The sequence below is a fragment of the Elephas maximus genome, chromosome 18, assembly GCF_024166365.1.
Source record: "Elephas maximus indicus isolate mEleMax1 chromosome 18, mEleMax1 primary haplotype, whole genome shotgun sequence".
Classification (NCBI taxonomy): domain Eukaryota; kingdom Metazoa; phylum Chordata; class Mammalia; order Proboscidea; family Elephantidae; genus Elephas; species Elephas maximus.
In genome coordinates, this window is record NC_064836.1 from 59,603,143 (window position 1) to 59,630,059 (window position 26,917).

Here is a 26,917-nt window from a genome sequence, read left to right on the forward strand (position 1 = left end):
CAAAACAGAAAAGGTAAGAAATACAGCAACCACATATTTAACAAATTGTATGATGTGAGTAACACTCTAGGGTACAAGAAACATTGCAGAGAAAGAAGCAATTCCAGGGTAAGGAAGGAATCTGAGAAGAGGTTTCAACTATGAATGGAACTTTGTTTTAATTTGGGAACATTGGAGATATCATTAAACTGAACCAGAACGGATGAGGTTAAGTTTTCTGCCAGTAGGTAGAAATGATAAATAGCGAATTGGGTTACGGAAAAAGTTACATTCCTGTACACCTGAGTTTTGGGAAGTGTTTGATTTTCAGACCTGGGTGGTGCAAACAGTTAATGTGCTCGGCTGCTAACTGAAAGGTTGTAGGTTTGAGTCCACCTACCGACACCTTGGAAGAGAGGCCTGGTGATCTACATTTGAAAAAAATCAGCCATTGAAAACCCTAAAAATGTAGTACAGTTCTACTGTGACACACATGGGGTCTCCATGAATTGGAATCTACTCAAGGGCAAGTGGTATGATTGTCAAGAGTCATAGCCACAAGAAAAGCACATTCTGATTCTGTGGAAGCGTGATAACTTGACAACACCATTGACCCTTCGTAGTTCTCTAAGTAAGTTGAATATATTTCTGATTAATTTTACTGCTGGAGATAAAAAAGGTAATATGGGAGCCATAAAAACAGAATATGCTATTGATAAAAACAGAAGATAAATAGGAACATAATATTTGAAAGTGTGGGTAGAGTATTTCATGACCTAAGAAGAGCCCTGGTGGTACAGTGGTTAAGAGCTCCGCTGCTAACCAAAAAGGTCGACAGTTTGAATTCACCAACTGTTCCCTGCAAACCCTATAAGGCAGTTCTACTCCGCCCTACATGGTCACTATGAGTCAGAATCAACTCGACAGCAATGGGTTTAAGAGTAAAGACAGTGTTTAAGTGAATCAATACAAACTTTTCATAAATATTAAGATTCTGAAAACAATTTGGAATCACAGTGCTTGCTATTAGACCGTAAGAAACTGGTAGCTTATTCCTAAATCTAAAAAATCTGAATTCTCTGCCGCACTCCTGCTTTAATAAATACGGCGTATTTACTTACACACCTAGATACGGGCAACTTGGTGTTGAATGTTATACCTTCACCAGTGACTTACCAACTAACACTGACATATTGATAAATGATCGTAAACAAAGAGATGCAAGAGACAGTCATGGGATCTTCTCCTACTTTACGAAATTATCATTGTTAACAATCACACAGCTGCATTTGTTTGTCTGAGCCCAGAGGCAATCAGCTCTTATACTAGTGAAGGATTTCTTAATCAGATCTCTTCGGGGGTATCCCCTTAACTCTAACTTAGAGAAACATTAGGAGCAACAAAGGGTTATCCAGTCTGGGAGCTGTTAGATTCAGGTCGGGTGACTATCGAGGTAGATTCTATTTCATCATCATGGAAACTTCATTTTCTTAAATTGTAAGTATATCCGTAACACAGTATTTGCCATCTGAACATTCTTTTCACGTGTACAATTCAGTGACATTAACTGTGTTCACCATGTTGTTCAAACATCACCATTATCCATTTCCAAGTTTTCCATCATCCTTAACAGAAGCTTGGTATCCACTAAGCAGTGACTTTCCCCCTTCATTCTATTTTAAAACATCTGTCAAAACATCATAGGTTACTTGGTTAAAATCATGTTAGATAAAACTGAAAAAGTAAACGTTCCACAAACTATCCCGTCACCAGACAACCACAGTCTTTACTGAGTATACTTCTGTACCTGCTCATATCACTACAGTGTGCTGCAATGTTCTTATTTCACAGCAATACTATCTTGAAAAACCATTACATTTCAGTGTGTGTAGACAGACATTATTCCTTTGGATGGACGCACAATATTCATTCTACCGTATACCCTAAGTTATCCAATTCTCTATAGATGCACATCATTCAGACACACACACGCACAAATTTGTTTCTTGTGTGGATAGTAATAAAAGCTAAATTCCTGGAGATATAATGCTGAACCAAAGTATATGCACATATGCATATTTAATTGCTTGGCTAAATGCACCAAGAAAGTTTGTACCAATACAAATATTCATAGTTTTTATTGCTATGATTATTATATATTAAAAGTATATCTAATTGCTTCAATATATCTAATTAACTTTAAAATGTTAAAAAGTAAAGATGCCACTTTGAGGACTCAGGTGTTCCTGACCCAAGCTGTGGTATTTTCAGTCACCTCATATGCATGTGAAAGCTGGAGAGTGAACAAGGAAGACCAAAGAAGAACTGATGCTTTTGAACTGTGGTGTTTGCAAAGAATATTGAACATACCACGGACTGCCAGAAGAATGAACAAATCTGTCTTGGAAGAAGTACAGCCAGAATGCTCCTTAGAAGTGAGGATGGTGAGACTTAGTCTCATGTACTTTGGACCTGTTATCAGGAAGGACCAGTCCCTGCAGAAGGACATCATGCTTGGCAAAGCAGAGGGCCAGGGTAAAAGAGGAAGACCCTCAGCGAGATGGACTGACACAGTGGCTGTAACAACGGGCTCAAACATAGCAATGATTGTGAGGACGGCACAGGATCGGACAGGTTTTCGTTCTGTAGTATACAGGGTCACTATGAGTCAGAAGTGACTCGATGGCACCTAACAACAACAACAGCAATTATTTCAATTATCATTTCTTTCAGGAATAGTGAAGCTGAACATATTTTTTGTGATTGTGGCATTTGTTCATCTGTAAATACGTTTTATCTTTGGCAAATTGGGGTTTTTTTTTCAGAAAAATCATTTCCTCATTGGTTTCCAAGTACTTTTTGTACATTAGCTACATTAGCTTTTTTCTTCCATCTTACAGTTTTCTTTTTTTGGTCAGTTTGGTGACTTACACCTAGTACTTAAATGTTGGACCGTAATTATTTTTAAAGTCATCATGAATAACAAGATGCATTGTTCAGTCAAACCACAGATGAAATGTATGACACTTGAGTTACAATTACCTTCTTCTCCTTCCAACCCTTGCACACTAAAATAAGGGCATTGAGACACCTACTTGGAACAGTGTGATAATTTATTAGCAGAGAGCGATTTTTCTGGGTATAGAGATGCTTTCTGGAAATACATTTAGAATTCACTTAAAATTTCCATGCGGTATTACCGTCAGAAACGATGAGGTGAAAACTGCCTGGACCTGTCAAAATGGATTCAAATTCAGATCCAAACATGGGGTAGAAACGTGAAACCTACTGAACCTGACATTCCGGTAAACCATTATTTACGTTGTTTTTGTAGAAGCCCGGCACCTGCACACCTGAGGCAAACACTCCAGGTGACATGTAGTTCTGTGCCCAGGTGTTTTACAGAGCCCTTGTTTTCCCAAGCCCAGCCAGCAACCCACCATAGCCTGCCTGGCCTCTCAGAACGTTGTTTCACTCCAAAACCACAAACTCTTCTATGAACAGAGTCTCCAGCCTTTTCCCTTAGCCACATCCACTTCCGTAGACTTGGGCACGTCAAAATGCACAGCTAGAAGGTAAACTGGCAACTACTTTAAGCCTCAGGATATGGAGTTACAAATCTAAACCAGCCTTTTTAAAACTGAACTGGTGGGCACATATAAAATATAAATCACAGATCTAGGTAGTTTTTCATCATAGCAATTTATTTTGCTCAAAGTTTGAATGTCGATGTGATAGATAACCTTTTGGACGAGAGCTGCAGGGAACCAGGAGGCACAGTATGGAATTTAGGCAATGCTTTACTAATCCAGTGACCTGAATTTCAAAAGCAGATATAACGAACCTTTGAAGAAAGACACAAAGGATAAAGGAAAAAGGAAGTGGGGAAGAGTAAAATGAAATCCCCTCTGTAATTCCTCCTACAGACTTTCCCCGAGAACTGGAGAGGAGCAAGACCAAAAAATGCTTGCATCGATTTATCGTAACTGAAACCACAAGTTATAGTACTCTCATGAGATTCTGACTATCCAGACATCTGTTGGATAACAAATGCAGCCAAATGTGCATCTTTAAAGAGGTTTCTAGGTTATTCAGTGACAGCTTTACGATCTAGAAAACAGATAATCCAACCAGAGGAAGAGCTAATCTGTATCCATCGCTTACCCATAAAAACATAATTAGGGACATAACAACAACACAGGAAACACCCTACCTGGCAGTATGGATTATTTCAAGTCCCCACATTTAAAAAATTACTTCCAAACTGCAGAAATCTTGATGATCATTTGGCTTAAGTAATCAATCTCTTGACGAAAGCAGAACATATTGGAAAATACTAAGAAGGAGACAAGTTGCCCCTACACCTACTCCCACATTGCCATCAGTAGTGTTTCACCTTATCTGCATGTGACATGAACACAAGCTTGCTCTCTGCCACTTTCCAGAAGAGTCTGTTCGATCGAGGTAAACCCAAATAGGGCTTCAGTGATTTGGAAGATGCTAGGGGTCACCCAATACTGCTCCTTCAAAATCGGCACAGAAATAAAAATTATATCACTAGTTTAGGGCCGGAAAAAAAAAAAATGATAAAGTTAACCCTGAAAATATCAGGTTATTTCCCAAAGAAAAATGGCATGTTTTGCTTTTCATCAGTTCCTTTCAAGACTTTTTTGGGCCATCTTTTTCCCAAGGAATCCAAAACATGTTGGCCACAAACAACTGTTTGGAAAACCTTATAATGTTGATAAATAGAACAGTTGAGAGAAGAGTTAGGCAGCCTGAAAGGGAAAAAAGAATTTGCAAATTTCACATACCGTATGGGATTTTTGTATTTAATCTTGGTAACCTTATGAAAGCTAAAATTGTCTGGGGACAATTTCTGAAATAGAATTCTTCTTTTCAGCTGTTTCTTTTAGATGCCCCCCCCCCACCCCATATGTGATACCAGAAACAGCAAAGCTTTTTTTTTTCTTCTCACCCGCTATACCTCTTGTGAGGACGTGGTGTAGCTTGAAAAAGTTTCCAACTCCCAACCACATAGTTGTGGACAACTTCTTTTAAGCTAACAGTCAAAGAATGACGGCGTTTCCATAAAGCAGAAGATGCTATACATTGGTGTAGTCATCAGTGGAATCTTTCACCAAATTAATACTGGAATGAACATGGGTGTTTTTCGTTCGCAGCTTTTAGAGATTAGCATGTATTAATAGCGTTTACATGAGTCTAATTATATGCAGAGTCTAAACGACTGGCTCTGCATGTAAATTTCTTTTTGATTTATATAAGTGATGAGGAAAAATATTTCAAAAGTGCATATGCATGTTGGATTGGGTATATTTTCTTAATACCCTCTCATTCCACATGGCAGAGTATTTTACACAGAGAAAACTATGCTAAAAAAAAGTCTCAAAGCTGTCTATCCTGGTAATCCTTCAAATTCTTACCTCCTTTATTCTTAATCTGTTTCTATCACATTGTATGTCCGACCAATGCAATTACCAGTACAACATCACTATTGTGAAATTTAGAGTTATACAGCTCCAGCGGATACTGTAGTCATCCTCAGGAAGAGAAACAATTGAGAACAGCTATAAAAGTGACAGAAGCAATAAAGCTTGCATCTCAATTATGCATGTTGCCTCAAATCTCCGTTGCGAATTTCTTTTTCTGTTTGAAACGCAACATACTTGTTAAGACTAATCAGAGGCTCACTTCCGTACCACGTGTCACCGTTTAGAAAGCCCTTCATTGGGCATCAGTTCATTGGAATCTCCCAATTGTGTTGGAGCCGATAGTGTCATTTTCGCTTTGCATTTAAAGAAGCTGAGACATTATGGGACTTGCTCAATCAAGATTATACAGCTAATGAGTGGTGGTAGGATTCCCAGAACCCACTTTTTGGTCCTCTGTTTTTGCCATGCACATTTCTGTGTCTCTCTGCAAAGACTAAACCCGTAAACCATTGCCATCAAGTTGATTCCAACTCGTGTGTCAGAGTAGAACTGTGCTTCACAGGGTTTTCAGAGCCTGTAACTTTATGAAAGGAGACCTGGTGGTGCAGTGGTTAAAGCTCTCAGCTTCTAACTGAAAGGTTGACGGTTTAAACCCACCAGCTGCTCCTCAGGAGAAAGAGGTGGCAGTCCGCTTCCATAAAGATTTACAGCATTGAAAACCCTGTAGAGCAGTTCTCCTCTGTCCCATAGGGCTGCTATGAGTCTGAATCAACTTGATGGCAATAGGTTAGGTTTGAGGTTTTTTTAATCCTATGAAAGTAGATTGCCAGGCTTTTCTTCCACAGTGCTTGAGTAGATTTGAACCACCAACTTTTTAGTTAGTAGCCCAGTGAAAAGTGTTCGCACCACCACATTCCCTAAATTGAACATTTTTCTAATCCCCTAAACACTTAGGAAGAAAAATAAATTACTAATAAAATCAATCTCTCTCATCTGCTGTTTCTCTCTCTCACACACACACCAGGCATGTAAGTACATACATAAAATATATACTTTTTTTTCTTTTCTTCTTCTAGACTCTGCCCTCTCCTCCTTTAATTCATATTGGTGTCCCAACACCCGCAGTACCAAAAGGAAACCCAAGATGACAAACTAGTTTTCTCTGCTCTCATGAAATTATGTGTACATTCACACACCACACAGACACACACATACAGGATTCTTTGTCATTCATTTTACACAAGAAAGGCATACATACACTTTTCTGCATTTTTTTTTTCCAGTCAGCAATATCATATAAAACATTTAAGTCATCCTCCTCTTGATGGGCAGTCACTTGATTCCATTTTTTTGCTACTATGAACATTGTCACAATAAACATTTTTTAACATATATCCTAGATACTCATATTTACATGGAAGAGACTCACAGGAGTGAGCATGCTGGGCCAAAGTTTATGTGTATTTTTAATTTTAATACATTTCCATTTTACTTTTTAAAAAGGCTACAACTTTTTAAATTTCTACCAGCAATGTATAATAGCACTTTCCCTCACCCAAGATGTCTTCTGTTGTTGTCAGTTGCCACTGAGTCAATTCTGTCTCATGGTGACCCCATGCATGCAGAGTAGAACGACCCCATAGGGTTTTCAGGGCTGTGATCTCCCAAAAGCAGATTGCCAGGCCTCTCTTCCAAGGTTCCCCTGGGTAGGTTTGAATGCCAACTTTTCCAGCACATAACCATTTGCACCCAGGTAGTTAGCATTCAAATTTGTATACCCACGTAATTATTTGTATTATTATCCAAATGCATTGTAAAACATAGATAATCCTCTCAGAAGGCTCCTGCACTTGCTCTACCAGGTGGGAGGGGGACCCAGAAGGCAAAAGCCCCATGCTTTGGGCCTTGTGACATTGTGGCACCATTCTATGGAGGAAGGCCCAGAGGATAGCATAGGCCTGATCTCCACATGGCTCTGGGGGAGTGGGGAAGTTTCATCAAGGTCCTGGCGAAGCCAGCCGTGGATACATGAAACTGACAACAGTCCTCTGGAATGTATTTCTCCCGTCTGAGTCACCATCCAGTTACTTTGCATGCAGATCTCACTATCTGGCTGGGATCTCCTGGCATTTTGCATGCATCTCAAGATGGTTTCCATTTCTTTCTGGTCACGAAATTGTCATTCTGGATGCATAACCTATGCAACTAACACCATTCAAGAGTTTGTAAATATTTTAATGTATCTTTTTTTTTCCCCTCAGTGCAAAATAGGCTTATAAGCCCACCCAAAAGTCCTGCAGAAAGTGTGAAGCAATCAATTGTTGATTACTGAACTACTGTCACCAAATCATAATAAACTTACAAAAAAAAGTCCATGGAAAAGAATTTCCATTAGTTCATAAATGCTCTGCCCAGCATCTTTTTCCCTTTCTTTCTTTCTTTAATCTGAAACTATTGCCCTAATACTTAGGTTTTAACTACCCTAGCTGAGCTTATGCCCTCAAGGTAGGTATTTCCAGGAATATATCAATCTTTACTGAACAGCAAAACTACCTTTGGAAAAAAAAAAAAAAATTCTATAGTCTTAGGGCCAATTTCTATACAGAAATGTCATTAAATCTGTCTACTCTGCTGAGATCAAATGAACAGAAGTAAGACTCTAGGTCAACTCTAGTTTTCAAAATTATTAAAGAAAATTTCATCTTTTCTTAACTGTTCATAAAAATGACTAATTTTGTCAGGAAAGGCTTCAGTGTACGCCTAGTCTCCTTTGGTTTCAGTATCCCTATGTGTAATATACGCTCCAGAGAAGAGGTGAGTAGAAAGGAGGGAAAATGTTTTTAATTGAATACCAACACATACGCTACTGTGGTGCCCTTTCTTCTCTAGGCGGAAAAATACTTTAATGCTTTAACACTTTAATACAAATCATGATAGCCTGTTAATTAGATCCCTGGTGGTGCGGTGATTAAAAGCTATGGCTGCTAACCAAAAAGTCAGCAGTTCACATCCACCAGTCGCTCCATGAAAACCCTATGGGGCACTTCTACTCTTTCCTACAGCGTCTCTATCAGTTGCAATTGACTTGATGTCAATGGGATTCTTTTAATTATTATTCCTTTCCAAATTTACTACATTCCTCTTTAATTGCAAAGCCTGAAATTGGAGCACTGTAATACCAAGTCAATATTAGATGGTCTTGGGTCAGAAACTCTTGGTTCAACTTACTCCTTTTTGTAACTGTAAATATTTAGAGAGAGAAATGATTTCCAAGAGGTTATTAGATAGAAAGATCTATATTTTAATCCCCTTAAGAACTTCAAAGAAATTTTAAAAATCAGTAATATTTTAAAAACAGATGCTAAAATATTTTAACAGCTTATTCCGAGATCTTTCATGTTATCGCAATCTTTTTGCCCATGTTTGTCAGCACCAGACCACCTACAAGAGGGCATGGGTCCTGGAACGTGATGTGGCAGAGGCCAAACTTACAGGTTGGATGGAAAAGCCACTACTAGCCACTTAGTATCCATCTCTCTTTCATGGAAATTGCCCCTGTATTTGCTGCTCTAATACGTGAGCTCTGTTTCCCTTTCCTTTTGTTTTTAATTTCCTGTGTTTGAGAAAAAGAAGATCCTACTGGTGGGTTTTATTGGAAAGCATGCTCATAGTATTGAGCAGGACTGAACCTTGCTTTGATCTTAACCACTGAAAGCTGAACTTTCAAAGGAACTTTGAAACTTCCTGTTTCAAAGGGAACACTACACAACAATTTTGGGCAATAATAATTACAGTTTAAATCCCATTAAAATGCAACTTTTGTCATTTGAATGAGGTCTCTTTGACTAAATAGTGAGATTAGAGGTTTAGATTAAACCAGAATATTGGGGCGGGGGGTGTAGTTTACTGGCTGTACTGGGGCCAATAGTGCTCTCCCCTCAAAAATTCATGTCTATCCAGAACCTCAGAATGTGATCTAATTTGGAAAAAGTGTCTATGCAGATGTAATGAGTTAAGATGATGTCATCTGGATTAGGGTGGGGCTGAAACCCAACCAGTGGGGCCCTTATAAGAAGGGCCTGTGAAAACAGAATCAGAGAAACGCTAAGGGAAGCAGCCATATGAAGCCAGAGGCAGAGACTGGAGTGATGTAGCCACAAACCAAGCAATAGCAAGGACTGCCGGCAACGACTGAAAGCTTGCAAGTGGCACTGGTCTGAACGTTTCTTTAGAAATAATCCAGTACATGCCTTAACACTAGAGAGAATATTAGAAACATGGCTTCCTATGCTTATGGAAAATTTTGCAGCCTTCCTTTGGCAAGTAATTTGTGGATCTGGTAGCAACTTAATTTTTCCTCTGACTGGCAAAAAAAAAAAATTTTTTTTGATAAGTAACCTTGATTTTACTTGATATCTGAATATATGTGAGATATAAACCAAATAATGTTTACTATCTGGCTATAATCATAGTTTGGGGCAGGTTCATATAATGGTTTATTCCCTGAATCCACTATTAGGTGGCTACATATGCAATGTTCCGGCTAATACGCATGAATTTTTTGAGATGACAGAAGATACAGCAACACATGTTAATTCCCTTTTAGCTACAGATTTCCTGGGTATGGTAAAGAATTATTATTTTGTTATTTATTTTTTCTTTTTTTAGTGATTTAGGCTACCTAAATGCTGGCAGTATCTTAGCAAAAAGAACATGCATACCTCAACTCTAAGCTCTGTATGTTTTTGTTGAATTTATCAGACATTCCTCAAAATAAAAATATACCTTTATTTTAAAAAATTATAGCTAAAATTGCATGAGGGATACTAAGAGAAATTAATGTGTGGATTTATAGAAGAAAACAATCTCAAGCCAGGAACACTCTGTGTTCTTAGGGAAGAAGTTGCACCACAAAGCATGACTCTTTTTCATTTTGGTAAATTTAAATATAGCAGATGAAGTGGAAGTTAAAAATAAGTCAGCTTTGCGTGTTAGTGGAAAAGCCTCATCAACTAATCTTTATTTGAAAAATTAAATCAAAGTGGCTTGGATGTATATAACATTGTATGTCTTACGTTAGGCAAACTATCAGCAATCAGACAAAATAGGGATGATACAGCATATCAATGAAATGCATTGTATGGTTATGATCACTAAAAGGCGAATAGCAGGTCATAATTTACATAATATCATCACACACAAAAAAAACTGGGCACGATAAGAAGAGGCATATTCTAGCATTCGTACATGCATGTCTAGTAACACGTTGTATCACAACCACAAGCAAACATTTCCACATTTAACTCTCTTCTTCCTGGCACACAAAAGGACCAAATACAATACTCTGAGATTGCTGAAGTCAGTTCTCCATGTAATGTGACCTTCATTTCTCCATCTTTTCCTTCTGGCCATTATCTTCAACCTCACAGACCTTTCCTAATCTGTACCTCTTCGCAGCAGCTTAATGTTAAATGAAAAGTTGTTTACAACAACAATACAAAAAAGAGTAGCTGCTGAGGCAACTTATGTACAACTAAACACCTTATGGGATTTGGTTCCTTGGTTTAGAGGTTTAGGGTCATGGTTTCATGGGACATCCCAGTTTATTGGCCTAATAGCATGTTTAGTACTTCTGTTCTACCTTCCAGTTTGTTGGGTAGTGCCCGGGGTTTTAAAACCTTGCAAGCAGCCATCCAAGGCACAACAATTGATCTCTATTCACCTGGAGCAACAGAGAGAGAAGAAGAGTCAGGAACAAGAGAAGGATATGGAATGTGTGGCTAATTGCCTCTATGAACAACGGCCTCCTTTGCCATGAGACCTGAAGAACTAGATGGTACCCAGCTACCATTACCGAGCATTTTGGTCAAAGATGTCATAGAAGAATCCTGATCAAAAGCAGGAAAAATGCAGAACAGAACTTCAAATTATCATGGACTCCAGAACTTTTGGAGCCATGGATGCTGGATAAACCCCTGAAACTACTGCCCTGACAATCTTTAAACAAAAAATATCCCCTGAAGTCATCTTAAAACCAAACAATGTTTTAGCTTAACTAGTTAAAAAAAAGGTCTGTCTTGATCATCATACTCTTTTAAGAATCATCTATACGGGATCAAATTGACAACAGCAACTCGAAAGATTAGATAGGAATCTCAGGGGGCAGTGAGGTTATGTTAATGAGGGAGGAACAACTCAGAAAAGGATAATGAGAACGGTTGCACAACTCAAAGAACGTAATCAATGTCACTAAATTACACATGCAGACACTATTGAATTGGTATGTGCTTTGCTGTGTATATCCTCAACAACAACAAAGTTTATAAAAAACTTACAGAGAAAAGTTGAAAGAATGGCTTTTATTGTGGGGAAAACTAAGCTAAATAGCATTTTCCACAGAGAATTCCATGAGAAGTTAGTAAGTATGCTAAAAACAAAATGTGCCCATCAGAAGATCAGTTTGAAAAATCGTCTATTAAACAAAGTTTAACATGTTTCTTTACTGAAAACTGCTGCCATTGAGTCGATTCCAACTCATAGTGACCCTATAAGACAGAGCAGAACTGCCCATAGGGTTTCCAAGGAACACCTGATGGATTCGGACTGCTGACCTTTTGGTCAAATCTGTCTTGGAAGAAGTACAACCAGAATGCTCCTTAGAAGCAAGGATGGCGAGACTACATCTTACATACTTTGGACATGTTGTCAGGGGGGATCAGTCCCTGGAGAAGGACATTATGCTTGGTAAATTACAGGGTCAGTGGAAAAGAGGAAGATCCTCAGCGAGGTGGATTGACACAGTGGCTGCAACAATGAGCTCAAGCATAACAACGATTGTAAGGATGGCTCAGGACCGGGCAGTGTTTTGTTCTGTTGTGCATGGGGTCGCTATGAGTCAGAACCGACTTGACTGCACCTAAAAACAACAACAACTTTACTGAAAAATGTGTAAAAGCCTTTTTATATGATAAAGTGAATATGATCTCCAAGAGGTATATAGTAGACAGTGTTATCAAGTTTGTTTCATCATAAGCCTTTCTTTTTTTTTTTTAATTTAGCCATTATTACCACATCCTAGAATTACTGTTGCCATGGAACTCTTAGAACCCAGTTTTCAGGCTGCTAAGGGAAAGAGAAGCCTAAAGTAGGAAACCTGATAACTGGCTTTCAGGTCAAGGGTATGTACAGATGTCCCACGATCAGATCAGCACAGTGATGGTTCCCATGTGTCTATATGTGGCGCATGTTCACCAGAGGGAGACAAGTAAGAGTGGGCTGTACCTGAACCGCACATGAAGAAAAGCAGAGCCAGGACTAGGATGAAGCCTGTGAGGCACCCAGAATGCAAATGCAACGTTTAAGAATGCAGTTTGTCGACTCCAAGAATGAGAGCCTATTTAAATTTTGTGCCCTAGACACCTGACGCTCCTGACCCTAGCCCCTTCATTCTATCAAACTTCAGAACTCTATTCTTATTATAAGGATGTTTCCTATCAAACCTCAGAACTCTATTCTTATTATAAAATATTAATTAAAGATACAGGAAATGCTCTTTGAAAAAAATTTCCAATAATACAGAAGTATAAAAAAAAAAAAAAAGGGAGGGTTCTCTCAATCCAGCAATTCCATTCCTACATATACAACCCAAAAGATCTGAAAAGAGATGTCCACACAAAAATTTGTCCACAAATGCTCATAGCAGCCGCATTCATAAGAGTCAATATCAAGAAGTATCAAGAACTATTATAATAGTCAAAAAGTGAAAAAAAAAAAAAAAAAAAGCCTATCAGCAGATGAATTGGAGCCCTAATGGTGCAGTGGTTAAAAGCTCGGATGTTAAGCAAAATGTCGGCAGTTTGAATCCAACAGTTGCTCCTTGGAAACCATATTGGGCAGTTCTACTTGGTCCTACAGTGTCACTATGAATTGGAATCGACTCCATGGCAACAGGTCAGAGGATGAATAGATAAACAAAATGGGCTATATTTACATGATAGTATTTTTTCAGCCATAAAAAGAAATGAAATACTGACATATGCTGCCCCAACATGGATAAGTCTTGAAATCATTATGCTAAGTGAGAGAAGTCAGACACTAAAGGCCACATATTCTGATTCCATTTATGTTACATATCCTAAATAGGCAAATTCATAGAGACAGAAACTATGTTAGTGGTTGCCAGAGATTAGAGAGGAGGTCGTAGGGAATGGCTGCTAACAGGTACAGATTCCTTGCTGGGATGATGGAAATATTCTGGAATTAGATAATGGTAATGGTTGTACAACATTGTGAATATTCTAAAAACCACGGAATTGTACACATTAAAAAAGTCAAGTTTATGTTATAATTATACCTCAATAATTTTTCTAATGTTAAAAAAAAGTGAGGGCGTGAGAGGCATTTTTATCAATGTTTTACTTCACTAACTTATTTAATCCTTATAATGACGCCCACGAGGCATCTTTTCCAGATAAGGAAGCTGAAGCACAGGGGACTAAATAGCTTGCCCATGGTCACGCAGCTAGTAAGCAACAGAGCTGGGCTTATAAAAGCAGGCAGTGTGGAATCAAAGCTCAGACTCCCACTAACTTGCCAGGAGTTAAAAAAAAAATCTGTTGCCACTGAGTCGATTACGACTCATAGCGACCCTATAGGACAAAGTAAAACTGTTCCATAGCGTTTCCAAAGAGCGGCTGATGGATTCGAATTACCTACCTCTTGGTTAGCAGCTGAGCTCTTAACCACTGCACCACTAGCATTAAAAGTTGCGGGTTTATGCTTCCAGATTAATTTCCATTAAGGAACACAGAGTATAGATAAAGAATATATACATGGAACAGTACCAAGCTCAGCTAACCACATACTCAAACTACCAAATCTGGCCTATTGGCTGTTTCTGTACAACCTGTGAGCTAAAATGGCTTTTACATATTTTTTTAATCGTTGAAAAATGAAATTAAAAGAAAAGGAATATGAAAAGTATATATAAAATTCAGTGGCCATAAATAAAGTTTTATTGGAACTCCACCATGTTCATTCATTTAAGTTTTGTCTACGGCTGCTTCCACACTACAACAGCAGTTTCATAGCTGTGACAGACACTGTCTGGCCCCACAAAGCTTACATAATTCCTATCAGACAGAAAAAGTCTGCTGACACCTGGATTATACTATATACAACATTCTCAAATTCTCTTTTGGTGCTAAACATTGTATCATGCTAATCCTTCCAGAATTCCTCCGGATTTCCTTAATTTCTTTCAATGGCTGTAAAATAAAAATGCATCTAAAATTATTTAGCCATGTTCCTACTTAAGAAAATCTCGTATCTTCTACCAAACTGCTCTCAATATAGTTGGATTAATATGTAATATATTTACCGTCTAAGTATGTAAAAATGACCTACAATTTGGTGGCCTAGGTACCTGGACTTCAAGAAGTTTTATGCCTACTTCACTTGAAATGAAGGCTTGTCTCTTGGTTGCTTGGTAGCCACCCAACATTGATGATCAGTCTTGAATTGGGACACTATTCTGGGCTGCATGGTTATGTAGAGGGACCCATCTCCTGCTCCTCTCAACCACCCTACTCTTCCTAGCTTGGGCCTGTTAAACAAGAATGTCTGTCCTTTTATAAGCAGTTGGAAGAATTTAAGGGTTTTTTTTTTTACTACCCTTACCATTGTGCCCTGTCCACCACCAAATCCTTTCCCCTTCAGGACTGAGACATTTATCCTCCCAGCTGTTGGCAACTCACAACACACAATTTTTATGTTTTTGGTTTTTTTTGGGGGGGGGGAATTGCCTTCAGATGAAGCTAGCCACCATTCCCAATGTCATACCCTCTTCCCAGAAGCAGATAACACCCAATAACTGGGTCAATGAAAGAATATGAAAGCTCAACCTCTTTAACTCAAACAAAAAAAAAAAAAAAACCCACTGCCATCGAGTCAATTCTGATTCATAATGACCCTATAGGACAAAGTAGAACTGCTCCATAGGATTTCCAAAGAGCGACCTTTAACTCAAGGCAGGACAACTGCAAAAGGCCATCCTAGCTCCAGGGCTCTCTACAGAATCTATGAAAGCTTCTGTTGCAACTTTATCACAATGCCGCTTCTCCTTCTGCCCAGTTCTTCTCTTATCCCAAGATATGCGCTCAGAACACTCTGCAATAAAGCATATTTAAGTCTTAGAGTCTGTTTCCTGGGGGATTTGACCTACAACACCCCTCTCTAACTCCTTCTAAAGGGAGAGATGTGATATTTGATGTGATGCCTGAGTTTAAGACAAGGAAGTGAGCACAGAAGGCTTAGCTACTTCCACTCTCTCTTATGGGCCCACCACCATGCAGTGGGGTGTGTGCTCCTCCTGGTCCTGCCCTCTGTAGGGAACCACACCAGGGCTATGTCTCATACTATCCTTTCCAGAGGCAAACCTGAGTAACCATTGGTCTCTTTACAGTAATGGAAGGTCTAAGCTCTGGCACAAGAAAGATGTCCCAGAAATCTTCTCTGAAGTCCAGATTTTCCCTTGGATAAGACCTCTCAGGGTCTGAATTTAGTCCAAAGTACTAGGAAATCCAATTGTGGCAGTCTCCAATTCTACCTGATCAACGATTATGCCAATAATTCATCTTTGTTTGTTTGATTCCTTTGTCTTAGTTTTCTCAATTGGACCAAAACTCATAGATAGGGGTGAATAGTAATCATGGTCCTAAACCCATACTGACACAAAGCAGCACTATGTGTGCCCAAAATGGGAATACTGATCCTCCATTATTGACAACTGGAGAGGAAGGTCCTCAAGGAGATGGAATGACAAAGTGGCTGCACCAATGGGCTCAAGCCTAATGATTCTGAGCATGGCACAGGAATGGGCAGTGTTTAGTTCTGTGGTACACAGGATCACAATGAATAAGAACCAACTCAAAGGCACCTAACAACAACAACAACAACAACAACAATTTTTCTAGAAATACATGGAGATGCTACTCCAGCAGGCCCTTTGAGAGGAACAGTTCAAATCTAAGCTTGGACTCTTAACAACGCAACTTAGGCAAGTAGGTTTTGAATAAGGAAATTAAGCCTTAGTATCCTCATTTGTAAATTAATCTAACGAAGCCCATCTTAGATTTGGTTTAAAGATTCAAAGCACTAATAAAATGTCTCATACAGTGCCTTAAATGTTGTTAGCGGCTGATCAGTCATCCCCGGCTTCATGGCGACCCCATGTCCAACGGAAAGAAACACTACCCAGCACCACACCAACCCATGACTGGTTACAGATGGACCATTGTGATCCATAGGGTTTTCATCGGCTGATTTTCAGAAGCAAGAAGGTCACCAGGCTTTTCTTCCTAGTCTTAGTCTGGAAGCTCTGCTGAAACCCGTTCAGAATCACAGCAACACCCAAGCTTCCACTGACAGACGGTGGCTGTGCATGTGGTGTGTTGACTTGGAATTAAATTCAGGCCTCCTCCCACATGGAAGACCATTACCGACCCTCAATGCCTTATATATAGTAGGTGCTTAATAAATCCTAATTCACAGTTCAGTAAGTATCAAGATCTATTACATTGTATATGCAGATAGGTCCTCTTTAGGTCTCTCCGAGAGAGAGAAAGAAAAAAAAAAAAAAAAACAAACCCTCTCTTGACCATTTCCAAAAGGGGCGGGATGACTTTTCAATCCAAAAGACTATTTCAAACTGAATTTCTGAATAATGAATCCATGATTAGGCTCATCCAAAGTTCCAAGTACAAAAGTAGGTAAAAATTGACAGAGAATTGGAGCAGAGAGCAACTGATGATCACATCCATCTCCCCCTTTATGTGATAAAATGCACAGAAGGGACATCTCCCTTGCCTCCTAAGAGCATTGTTACTCTGGTCCCATAGATACCATGGAAGTGAGATAAGGAAGAACCTCTAGAATCTGGCTGCCCTTGGTAGGAGCTACCAAACTGGGACTCCATTCAGATCTGGCCCCTGGTCTCAGACAACTGAGTTGTCTTCATTCTGCTAATATATAGCAAAGGGTGAAGGGAAGCCTGTGAAGGCTAGCCCCACCACTCTCCCCTACACAGGGGAGAACCAAAGTCCCTGATGCTTTGTTTAGAAAAGTAGCTTGGAACTTGGTGAAGCAGGGCAATGACCAGCAAAACAAAGCTCAGTGGGGAACAGTTAACCAATATATCTCACCCATGTCAAGGTAAATGCAGCTTAACATTGAACATTTATTACTCTAGGGAGTTCTCTACTGCTAACCAGCATTCCAATTAAAGATTCTTGACAGAAAAACTACAGAAAGGAAGAGTTTCTTTAAACTTCTGAAGAGAAAATTCTAGAATGTCATAAATTGTTCCCAAAAAGTACCTGATATTGAAGGTGGATGACTATGGAATATAAACTGTTGGGATGTAATTTCTCATTTCTTTTCCTTTTTTTTTTTTAAGCTTCAGATGCCTATGATTTTGTGAACTCAGAGCTATTAATCTAAATAGCACAGTTTGAAAACCAAACTAAAACATTCAACATCATGACCTTCTGAAGTAGTGAATTCCAGAGAGCTAAAGGCTCTGTGAAGAAAAAATTCCTGAATATAAACTTTATAGAAGTCTTTTAAGTCTATTATTATTTAAATCAGAGAAAGAGAGGTTGTGAGAGAGAAAGAAGGAAGGGGCAGGGAAGGAAGCTGGAAGAGAAGATAAACCCATTCCTTAAAAATGTGTTTAAATTCTTTTTCAAGGGTGGATTGTGGACTTTACTCTAGAAAACAGTTTGTTTTGCAGATATAAATAAGACCTCGTAAAAAGGAGTGAAAGAGAAATTACTGAAACAGAACTACTTCTGAATTCTAGTAGGCATTACATACACTACAGTATTGAGCACAGAAACATGGAGAGACTTAAAAGAACGTGGTCAAGTCTTTGTTCACATAAGGTACCAGAGATTCCAGTTCAAAGAAAAGATTACTACCCTAAGAGACGAGAGTAAAATTCTGTGTCCATTCTCAGGGTGTACTTCATGAGCTAGTCATACCGATTTCTGCAGGAATGCAGAAATTATTGCAAAACTGGTTAGGTTTTATAAACATATTGGCAAAGCATAACTTTACGTATGAGAGAAAGATATTTCAAAGTATTTAAAATGTCCCCCCCTCCTTAACGTTTTCTTCTTTTTATGGGGAAGAAGAAACCCACCAGCTTACCTGTATCAAACCCCACACTTGGCACGATGTCGACTGTCCCATGGAAGGCCCCGGCCCACGCTGAGGTAGCAGTAGTGACTGTAGTCGGATCTGTCTTTGTGATGTCACACTGGGGAGCAGGAATTCTGGCTGCGCGCACTGATGGCATTAACAGAGGCCCATATGGCGGGTCCAGGGTGGAGCCAGCAGAAGGGTGGTGGTGGTGGTGGTGGTGGTGGTGGTGGCGGTGGTGCATGTGGGCGTGGGGGTGGTGATGCCGCATGTATGCATCATGCATATGGCTGTAGGATGGGCTCACCTGAGATGCCAAAGGGTAGTGCCAGGACTCGGACACAGGAGGGTGAGGGGCTGGGCTAGTCTGGTGCAGGCTGTGTCCTGGCCAGGGGCTGGGGTCTGCTGCAGTAAAGGTGCCAGGGGGCACAGTGACCTGGAAGTCAGGATGCACTCCCCCCAGACAGGGTGCAGGTGGGGGCTGGTAAGAGCTGGTCCAAAAAGAAGTTGGGAAACTACTCCGCTGGCTTGAGAGAGCTGAGCTGTCTAAGACAGGGGAAAAAAAAGAGAAAAATTTACGTAAGATTCAATTCTGGTATAGACTTGCCTTTACTTGTCCAATAGTGTTTCACAAGCAGGCTAATTTGCATGTGCTTTTTTCTCTCCACACACAGGGGTGGAGTGATACCAGGCAAGCCTCTGGGCTCTCAGGCCCCAAGTCAACACTCAGGGTTCAAAACGGCAAAGCGGTGACTGAGTCTCGCTCTCTCTTTGCTTGGCTCTCATAGTCTATGCTGAGATGTGGAAGTCTTGGATTCAAAAGCTTCATTCCCTCCTGGGAATCTTGTTGCCATCAGATCTGAGCAGAATTCATCCCTATGTACTTCAAATGAAAAGAAACCTTATGCCATAGAGGTGGTTAATGTAGTTTGGAAATTATGATTTTTTATTGTAGTAAAAATATGTATAACATTTTCTACCAACTTCTTTTAAATGCAAATACAATTTTCATTCAAACGGAACACTTTAATGGAGAATGTACCGAACAGAAGTGTGACCACACTGAATTATACTTACCAACACTCATTTTCCATCAAGAAGACTATATTACAAGTTCTTTTTTTTTTTTTTTTTTAGCAATCTAGGGAGTCTCTGGACTGAGAATAATAATGGCTAACATTTAATAGCATTAATCAAATGCCTCATACGAGGCCACGGGCTTGTCACGAACGATCTCTTTGAAGCCTTATTCTAATCCTATGAAATAGTTACTGGTATTATCCCCATTTTATAGATGAGGAAATTGAGGCAGAGAAGTCCAAGGTTTCATACGTAGTAAGTAGGAGACCTGGTAGCCTGCTTCTAGGGCCGGCAATCTTCATAGCTATGCCACAAGAGGGCACACTTGTAACTATAACCTGAACACCTAGAATTTGATGAAAATTCTGTGGGAATCAAAAAGTGGAGGAAATTCAAGCAATGGTAATGGGTTTGAGGAAGTGATGGTGGCAGGAAAATATAAAAAAGTAGCACTTAGAGATAAATAAGGAAGGAAAAGGAAGAGCTCTCCTCAACTGCATCAACTCAATCTCTCCACTCAGTTATCATAATATTTATAGGCAGCCTAATCCAAAACCAAACCCGTTGCCGTCAATTAGATTCTGACTCATAGCAACCCTGTAGGACAGAGTAGAACTGTCCCACAGGGTTTCCAAGGAGCGCCCGAGGAGTTTGAACTGCTGACTTTTTGGTTAGCAGCCATAACTCTTAACCACTATGCCACCAGGGTTTCCAGTGGCCCAATAGTACCAAAAATAGAAGGTTTAGGGATGTCCAGGCTGATGTGGTTTTTCAACACAAGCTGGTGAAGAACAGATAATAGGCGTGTAAATGTGACATGGAATGTGCTTTCACAAGGGTACGGAGAGAGGCGGGGCACCAAACCAACCTAACAGAGCGATAGCTAACCTGAAGATGAGAGGGTAAGGCAGGGAAGCATATTTTAGGCAGAGAGAGCAGCATGTGGGGAAAAAAAAAAAAAAAAAAAGGCCATAAATGCAAAAAGTGAAAATAAAACAAACCATGTAAGATTTGAAGGACGAGAAAGTTCAGTGGGCAGAAGGTGGTTAAAAAAAAAAAAAAAAGGAGACTGTAGAAGCCAGCACGACCTCGATGAGTATGGCCTTGCTGGTACTGAATGCTGGCTCTACCCCGAGGAGGAACCCAGTGGTATTTGGAGGGTTTTAACCTAGTGAATGATACAGTCAGATCCGTGTTTAGAACAAACAATAGTTTCAGCTACAGTTTGTTGCCGATCGTGCGGTGTAACTGAACGAGCCCTGGGCTGGGAGTCTAGAAAGCTTGGCTCTGGTGCTAGCTCTTGCCTTATTTCATTTTATGACCCAAAATGGATCTACTGATCTTTCTGAGTCTCAGTTTCTTCAACTAACAAAGGAGGCGGTTGAACTCATTTAATTTCAGTTATCTTCCAGTACCATACTTATTCTGTGAAATGATCTATGGATTATTTCAACTTATAGGTAGCAATGATGTTACTAATGACATTAGTCATGAATGTACCATGAAACAGTATTTTCATACTAGGTTCCACATAAAAGGGCTTTGCTAGATCTTTCCACTGAAGGAAGGATATTCTAAGAAGTACTCTGAAATAAAACTATTCAAAAAAGTCTGACACAGCCATGTTCTTCTCACTTTGTAACTTTCCAGGACATAGTTGTCTTGTCTCAGGGAAAGCTTATAGAACTTGAGTCAACCACCACACATGTCATTTTGACCAGCACAACTAGACTATTACCGTGACCTGCAAACATTTCCTTTCCCTAGCATCCCTGAAGGCTGTGGTACTGGCACTGCAACCTCTTTCATCCTCTCCCTCTTCAGTGCTACACCAGAGTCATCATCATTTACCCCACTCATTCTGTGGACAAACAGCTATTCTTAGTCTCACGTTCAAGGCTCTCCCTCATAGTATCACCATGGGTCTCAATACCACTGGGGAAACCTAGGAAATGATGTTCTTTGAAAGGCAAAGGACGAACATATGCACTGGGCTTCGAGTCTTCAAATAGCCTCTGCAAACTCCTAATTGAATGATTTTCTTCTATCACATCACAATCTGTCAGAAAATGGTACTAAAAACTTACTGGCATTCTGTTTTAGTTAACAAATTGTCTTCCTCTAACACATGAAAACTGCTTGCTAAGGACAATTATATAAGCTATGAGAAGAAAATTCTATTTACCATTCGTAGAATATTTCTGTCGCACTGCATTGAAAGATGTCAATGTTTTAAGTTTCATTCCCATACAAGGAATGAATCGAGGATCCTTATATTGCATATTGTAGCTTTGCTGCCACCAAACTGCCACTCTGCTCTTACTGTCCCAATCTTGAGACCAAACCTCTCAGTCTGCTCGTAACTACAACTCTTGGTGGGGCTGGAATCCCATTAAGAAAACTGTTGAACCCCAACCTCTGAGTTTCTGCCAGAGATAAACTCACCTTTAATAAAATCCCCCATTAAAAATATCAAACATGTCATTTCTTTGGATGTTTCCTTTTATTTCTATGTACGTGGAACCAATCTTAATTTATAAATGCTTAAGCACTGTGGATATGCATGCAGAAATGTGAATAATGGACAAATTCCTTAGCAAAAGCATTATTGTCCTATTTATGAGGTATTGTTCTGTGATTAGTGAACACATTATCATTGAAAGTGGAAGTCTATTTTTAAAAAACGCACCCCATAAAAAAATGGAACAAAGCTTTAAAATGCTCCAGGGAAAAACAAAATTAGAAGCAATTTAATATTTTCTCAGTCAGTGTATCTCCTGAGATTAATATAAAGCTTGCAGAAATCTATGCAGCCTTTTTGGAAAACACTGTTGCATTTTCAAAGTAAGTGAAACAATATTGAATAGAAAATATGTTTATGAACAAGTCTTTAGTTCAAAACCACTATTTGGTATCTTGCTTGTTAAAACAAAATCTCGATACAAAGAAACAGATGATATATATGCTTTGTTTCATGCCTGGGAATCGGTTGTGCTTATTTCATATGTATGTAAATTTTTTCATCACACGATTCCTTGCTTAAGAGTACTTAATCACAGCCACATTTCTTGGATGAAAAAGCATATGAAAAACTGTGCATGAAATATTTCCATACAGTATTACTTTTCAGGTTAGTGGAGGTAATTTAGAACTGTATATTAATATTCCACAATGACCTGGGGCTCAGTGGTACTCGATTTTTGGATGATGTTAACAGTGACAGTCTAGCACCTACAAAAATCTAAGGATACTTTGGTTTCATTTGCATTTGGGATTAAATTCCACACTCACACACCCCTTCATCTCTAAGCAATAAAGAAAATGACAACATGATACATTGTCAAATACAACCCACTCAAAGCATGCTCAGTAATCTCCTGTCTGATGATTGATTTAAACCAGGACAATATATTTTAGAGACATGGAAGAGTTTAACACGGAACATCAAGTGGTTTATTCAATTTCTTCATAGCTGGGGTACTTTTTTCCATTAACTCTGTCTCTTAGAACAAATCTAAGGGCAAACAATTTAATGAAGACAATTCAAAACTTAATTTTAAAAGCAAGCATTCTGCTACTTAATTTTGAAAAAAAAGGGAAAGTATATTAAAATGAAAAAATGGGGCAACAAAATGTTGTTAAACCTCAAAATTTGTCTTAAAAATCTTCAGAAGAGACATTCTTCGAAAAAACATCGATTGATAACACTAATTGTGAAAGATAAATAATATATACGTTTTAAGAACCTCAGTAAAAAAGTTCTACTCAATGCCTAGCCTAAAGATTCCGGCTACAATTTAATTCCCATCTTCTTGATCTGATTCCTATGAAAATCAATCGTTAAGTCAGAAGTGAAATCATTTGTGTTCCATTGTTTTCTGTCATTCAGGAATTAGGCATGACCATTACATCCAAAGATTGTCCTCTAGCTACTTTGTTCTACAGTTGCCCAAAATGGACCTCATGACTCTAAAATGAGTTTTTGAGAGGTGACGTCAGAAGCCATCCTCCTCAGAGGCTGTAGGATGAGGTAAGGCAGGCCTCACTTTCCTCCCACGTGTTTGTTCTAAAACTTTCCAGGAGTGATAACCTCTAGTGCCTCCTGGAGATTCAGCTCAACCCCCTCCTTCCCAACATCAGCCAGTGCATGAAACAGACCTGCCTTCCTTCCCTCTCCTCTTTTGCTGTTAAAGGTAGTGTGCTTTTTTGAGAGGTCCTGCCTAGGAGAATGAGTTGCCCCAAGCAGACGCTATGTAAATCAATCAAGCAACTTGCATTCGCTTTGCAATTACAGGGAAGAAAAAAAAAAAAACCCAAGGATATCAGTAAGTTTACTGTTTAGCACTTTTGTAAGTACATTTTGTTATGGCCTGACTTACCTACTCCTCCTTCCCTACTCACACTCTCTCTCACACACACACACACACACACACTTTCTATAATAATATGTAGACACTAAAATCAATTTGTGTGTGCATGTACAACCAACAAAAAAACCAAACCCAGTGCCGTCGAGTCAATTCTGACTCACAGCAACCCTATAGGAAAGAATAGAACTGCCCCATGGAGTTTCCAAGGAACACCTGGCAGATTTGAACTGCCGACCCTTTGGTTAGCAGCCATAGCACTTAACCACTACGCCACCAGGGTTTCCTGTGCATGTATATGTATATGTGTGTGTATATGTGTATGTATATATATTTTATATATATGTATACACACACACATACATTTGAAGCCAATGTTTTGATTTCAGTGGGAATAGGGAACAGTCAGATTCACCAGATTTTCTTAAATGAGAACCCCTATTTAATCCCTGTTAAGGCAAGGTAATAGTGGGACTAGAGATAATTGATGAGACGTTGTGCCAAATACAGTACAAATATTTCCTGTCGTAAACTGTTGACCTAACAGCTTCAAAACACCTAAACAGGGTTTTTCTAGTGCCATGAAGAAGATACACAACTAAGTATGATCACTGGTTGATACGCCATCCTTTGTCTAGAGATATACAGTAGAAATGTATTCTGCAATCAAACATAATTCAGTTTAAACTCTTTTGTAGCACTGTAATCAGTTCATGTCATAAACCAGACCCTTTCCTGGAAAATAGCTGGTCTGTTTTTTTTGCAGTCTATATCGAGTATTATTGCCACTGTCACCAATGTTATCAATAGCCTTGAGTGCCTACTATGTCCAAGACTTTGTGTTGTGTGCCATAAATAAAAAAGTTCTAGAAAACAAGGCTTCTGGCTAAAGATCTAAGGTTGGTTTTCCATGTGCCAAGTGAGTAGAAATTTAATTGAGGAGAAAAGGCATCTGACCTCATTTAGTGCCTTGTGTCAAGCTTTGTGCTATATTCCTTGTATTCCAAAAACCAAACCCACTGTCGTCGAGTCGATTCCAACTCATAGCAACCCTACAGGGCAGGGTAGAACTCCCCCATGGGATTCCAACTCATAGCAACCCTACAGGGCAGGGTAGAACTCCCCCATGGTGGTTCCAAGGCTACAAATCTTCACAGAAGCAGACTGCCACATCTTTCTCCCATGGAGCCATTGGTGGGTTCGAACCTTCAACCTTTTGGTTAGCAGCTGAGCACTTTAAAAACTGTATGTAAAAAATACATAAATTCCTTATGTATGTTATCAAAAAATCTCTACAACAGCCCCAGAAGAGGTGTATGAATAAACAAATATTACAGGTGAGTAAGTTTAGCTCGGGGAGATTTTAAATAACTAACCCAAGATCACAATGCAACCCAAAAGTGACATAGCCTGGAATTGAACCCAAAATGATCAGAATTCCAAAGAAGGTGCTGTTTCCAAGCACGTGTAGCTTTGGCATTTAATATTAACTTGCCACTAACTGTCTTCAGGAAACCCTGGTGGTGTAGTGGTTAAGAGCTATGGCTGCCAACCAAAAGGCCGGCAGTTCGAATTCACCAGGCATTCCTTGGAAACCCTATGGGGCAGTTCTACTCTGTCCTATAGGGTCACTATGAGTTGGAATCGACTCAATGACAGTGGCTTTGGGTTTTTGTTTTTGGTAACTCTCTTCACTAGACATGGGAATCTTATTTTATTGTTCTTCTTTAAGACATTATTTCAAATCTTCAATTATATTTTGTGGCACTTCTATGAATTCTCTCCACGTTTTGACATATTTCTCAAAAAGTCACAAATTTGCAATTAGATACAACTACAGAAAACTTCTGTTCACAAATGGCGAGTTAATAAAATATTAGGAATCACAGAAGTTTACAAGAGAAAAGATTAAAGAGTTTGACAATCAATTAAGCCCCGTTATTTTTATGTTATAAATAAGAAAAATATACCCAAAGATTTCATACAACTTATTACCCATGAGTTCTCTATTTTATTAAGGGACTTTTTGTTGTTGTTTTCTAATCCTAGGTATGTGCTTTGAACTTGGTTCATAAATTCAATCATTTCATCAATATTTATTTCAGATTTCCATATGTAAATACATTATCCTCAGCATCACGGAAAAATGCCATGAGATAACTAATATGATATCTGCAAGCTTAGTGAGAGAGCGGGAGGTAGAAATCAAAGAGCATACCATCTTTGCCTGGGCTACTCTTATAAACTAAACTGGATCTTAAAAGATCTGGTCTCTATCTACTGCTTTTCATTTCACTCCGTTCTTGAACACTCTAAGCTCAGTCCTTCTTCAGAGCCTTTGCACTGGCTGTTCCCTCTGTCCAAACCTATTTTCTCCTAGATATTCACACAATGAACACTCTTATTTCTTTAAGGTCTCCACTCAGTTGTGACAGCCTCAGAGAGGGCTTCCATTACCACTGTACGTAAAAGAACACCTAGTATTGTATTCTGTGTTTGTTTATTACCTGTCTCTTTAACTAAAGTCTCAGCTCCATGAGTGTAGAGGCTTGCACTGTCCTATTCACTAATATAGTCCTAGTACTTAGAACAGTGTCTAGCATGTGTTATTGTTGTCAGCTTTCACATCTGCTCTTGGCTCATGGCAACACCATGGACAATGGGATTGGAAAATTGTGATCCATAGTTTTTTTTTTAAAGATGGTTTTCTGGAAGTTGATTGCCAGGCCTTTCTTCCCAGTCTGCCTTAGTCTGGAAGCTCCACTGAAATCTGTTTAGCATCTCTGTTGTTGTTGTTAGGTGCCATCCAGTAAGTTCTCACTCACAGTGATCCAGTGT

At 39.2% G+C, this 26,917-nt stretch overlaps 1 protein-coding gene across 3 annotated transcripts in view; it reads right to left on the reverse strand.

The window, feature by feature from the left end:
- VGLL3 (vestigial like family member 3) overlaps positions 1-26,917 on the reverse strand; it is a 57,152-nt gene that overhangs the window by 10,622 nt on the left and 19,613 nt on the right. For all 3 annotated transcript variants that reach the window (XM_049858002.1, XM_049858001.1, XM_049858000.1), the window contains exon 3: positions 18,642-19,178. In XM_049858002.1, coding sequence (XP_049713959.1) covers positions 18,642-19,178 — 537 coding nt within the window. The remainder of the gene's footprint in view (positions 1-18,641; positions 19,179-26,917) is intronic.